Here is a 2,223-nt window from a genome sequence, read left to right as displayed (position 1 = left end):
GTGACTTTGGAACTGTCACCATCCAGGGAAGGAGCCTGTGATCCCTGCAGCCAAAGTTTCAGCTCACTGAAAGTGGGAAACTGCCAAAAAACGGGATTTTGGATCCTTGATGCCACCTGCTGGGGGCTCCTCGGCACGGGTCAAACTCCAGCAGCTCTAACCCCGAGAAAAACCCTCTTTTCTATTTCCTTTGGTCATAAAGAGAAATTCACTGGATAATTTAAAGCTGTGAGGAGTCAGCCAATTAAGACATTTAATAATTATTCAGCTCCTCCKAGGGATGGAGGTACAGTTTAGAGATTGATGCTGACACTGCAACAGAACCTAAGAACAACTCTTGACACAAATTTGCTACACAAATATGGGTTTAAACACTGTTCAGGAAAATGAGAAGTCGAGACTCACCACTCAGATTTGCAGTATMTTTTGGGATTCCCAAAAGAATGAACATGGAGGCACTAAAAGGTTTTCTTCAAACCAAATTGAGTTTTAAGGAGCCCTCCTTTCTCCTTTGGCAATTTCCTGAGCTACCTGAGCCAAGAGAGAACACATTGAGGAGCTCTAGGAGGGCTTTAAAAACTCCTGAACAGCACCAGTCCCTAATCACATCCCCTAGATTTAACCCACAGCCATCACAATGCCAGTCAGAAATTCCCTCTTTCCATTTGTTTTATATTCAAACCTTTTCATGAGTGGAAAACAAGACTCAGCAAACTCCCAACAMGTGCCTGACTTTATTATTTTAATAAACAATGCCAAAGTTCCATTCGTGATGCTTTACTAAAATTGTGAAGCCAATGTTTTCCTGAGCAAATAAATAACTGCAATAATCAAAATAAGGAAGTTCTTATCAAATATACAGAACCCAGGACAGGAAAGTAAAAAAAAAAGAAAAAAGAACAGAGAGAAAGGGATGGATTTTCTTTTCTCAGATGTAATTGCAATACTGTTAAYAAAACATTTTATAACCAATGGAGAAGTTGTGTGTTGTGTTTAGAAAAGCTTTAACTGTCCTCAGCCTCCAGATTGATGTTATTTCCAAACTTTGCATAGAGCTGAACTTTGAGGTCAGACAACACCCTCTGGATTGACTCCACTCGGGATTCCAACGCTTCGATTTCCTCTTGTAAACTCCTCTGAAAAAGCAAAAATAAATAAAAATCAACCAATTCTGTAAAACCGAGTCAGGTTTGTCAGCAACACAGAACCAACAAAGAGGTGTCTCTTTTCCAACTTTGGAATAAGTCTGGCTGCAGGATTTATTGCTGGGCCCAACAAAGGCTGGAGTGACTTTGGAGTGAAATCCTAAATCCAACATCCACTTTGGAATGTAAAAGCTCCAAAGAATGGACAGATCATCCCATCCCAGTGCTCAGCACAGTCCAGGAGTTGCAGACAAACCTTGGCCTCCTCCAGCATCTCCTGTGTCTCCTCCAGGGAGTGACTGATGAAGACATCCCCAATCTGGTAGGGAATCAGCAGGGAATCAGCATCATCCAGCATCATGATGTCATCACAGGCATCTTCCAGATTCTGCAGCTGCTTCTGTTTGCCAARACACAAGGAAGAGGCTCCCTTGGTAAAGGATTCCACTGGGCACACTGCCACAGCTGGGTAAGGAACTCAGGGATTTTGGGAACAAATCCCAGCCACCACCAGGATATGGAATTCAGGATCAATATTGAATGAAATCCACTACAAATCCCTAATTATCTCTCATTAACAGAATAATCAACTGTCTATACAAGAGCAATACAGCAGATTGAAATGTCACTGATATCTGATGTGCTTTTGCTTTCCCTTTTATTTCCAAAGTATCAGAAACCTATCAGAACCAAAGCATTATTTAACCTCACAGTAACTCACTGCCTCTATTTTCTATGTTACAGCTAAAAAAAAAACCAAGGCAATGAAAAATTTATGGGATCTGAAGCAAATATACCTTCTTCACTTCTATTTCTTCTTTCAGCTCAGTGATCCTGCTGGTGTTTCTTGCAAACTTGTTAATTTTCTGTTGATCTTCAAAGGTGACATTGACATCTTCTGCAGCCTGCAGGGGGGGAGAGGTCAAAATGATGATTTTGGTTCTTATGTTGAGTCTCACTGAAAGGCTGCTCSTACAAAATGTSTGGAAAATAGTCTGACAGCCACTCYRTTAAATGTGGATTAAATGCTTAAATGCTTCTCCAAGGATATCAGAAATTCCCACATTTAGCTGCGTAT

General features: G+C 40.9%; 1 protein-coding gene across 1 annotated transcript in view; it reads right to left on the bottom strand.

The window, feature by feature from the left end:
• Positions 1-904: 904 nt before the first annotated feature.
• The window catches only part of PFDN4 (prefoldin subunit 4), a 139,010-nt gene continuing 137,691 nt past the window's right edge, over positions 905-2,223 (bottom strand). Inside the window, exons 3-5 of the mRNA XM_057380741.1 lie at positions 1,943-2,051; positions 1,402-1,545; positions 905-1,136 (exon numbers count right to left, since the gene is read on the bottom strand). Coding sequence (XP_057236724.1) covers positions 1,005-1,136; positions 1,402-1,545; positions 1,943-2,051 — 385 coding nt within the window. The 3' untranslated portion in view covers positions 905-1,004. The remainder of the gene's footprint in view (positions 1,137-1,401; positions 1,546-1,942; positions 2,052-2,223) is intronic.

Source organism: Malurus melanocephalus, unplaced genomic scaffold (assembly GCF_030028575.1).
Source record: "Malurus melanocephalus ecotype Western Australia unplaced genomic scaffold, MMel_1.1 scaffold_469, whole genome shotgun sequence".
In the NCBI taxonomy this organism is placed as follows: Eukaryota; Metazoa; Chordata; class Aves; order Passeriformes; family Maluridae; genus Malurus; species Malurus melanocephalus.
Note: the sequence above shows the minus strand (reverse complement) of the source record. Positions and strands in the feature narration are given on the sequence as shown.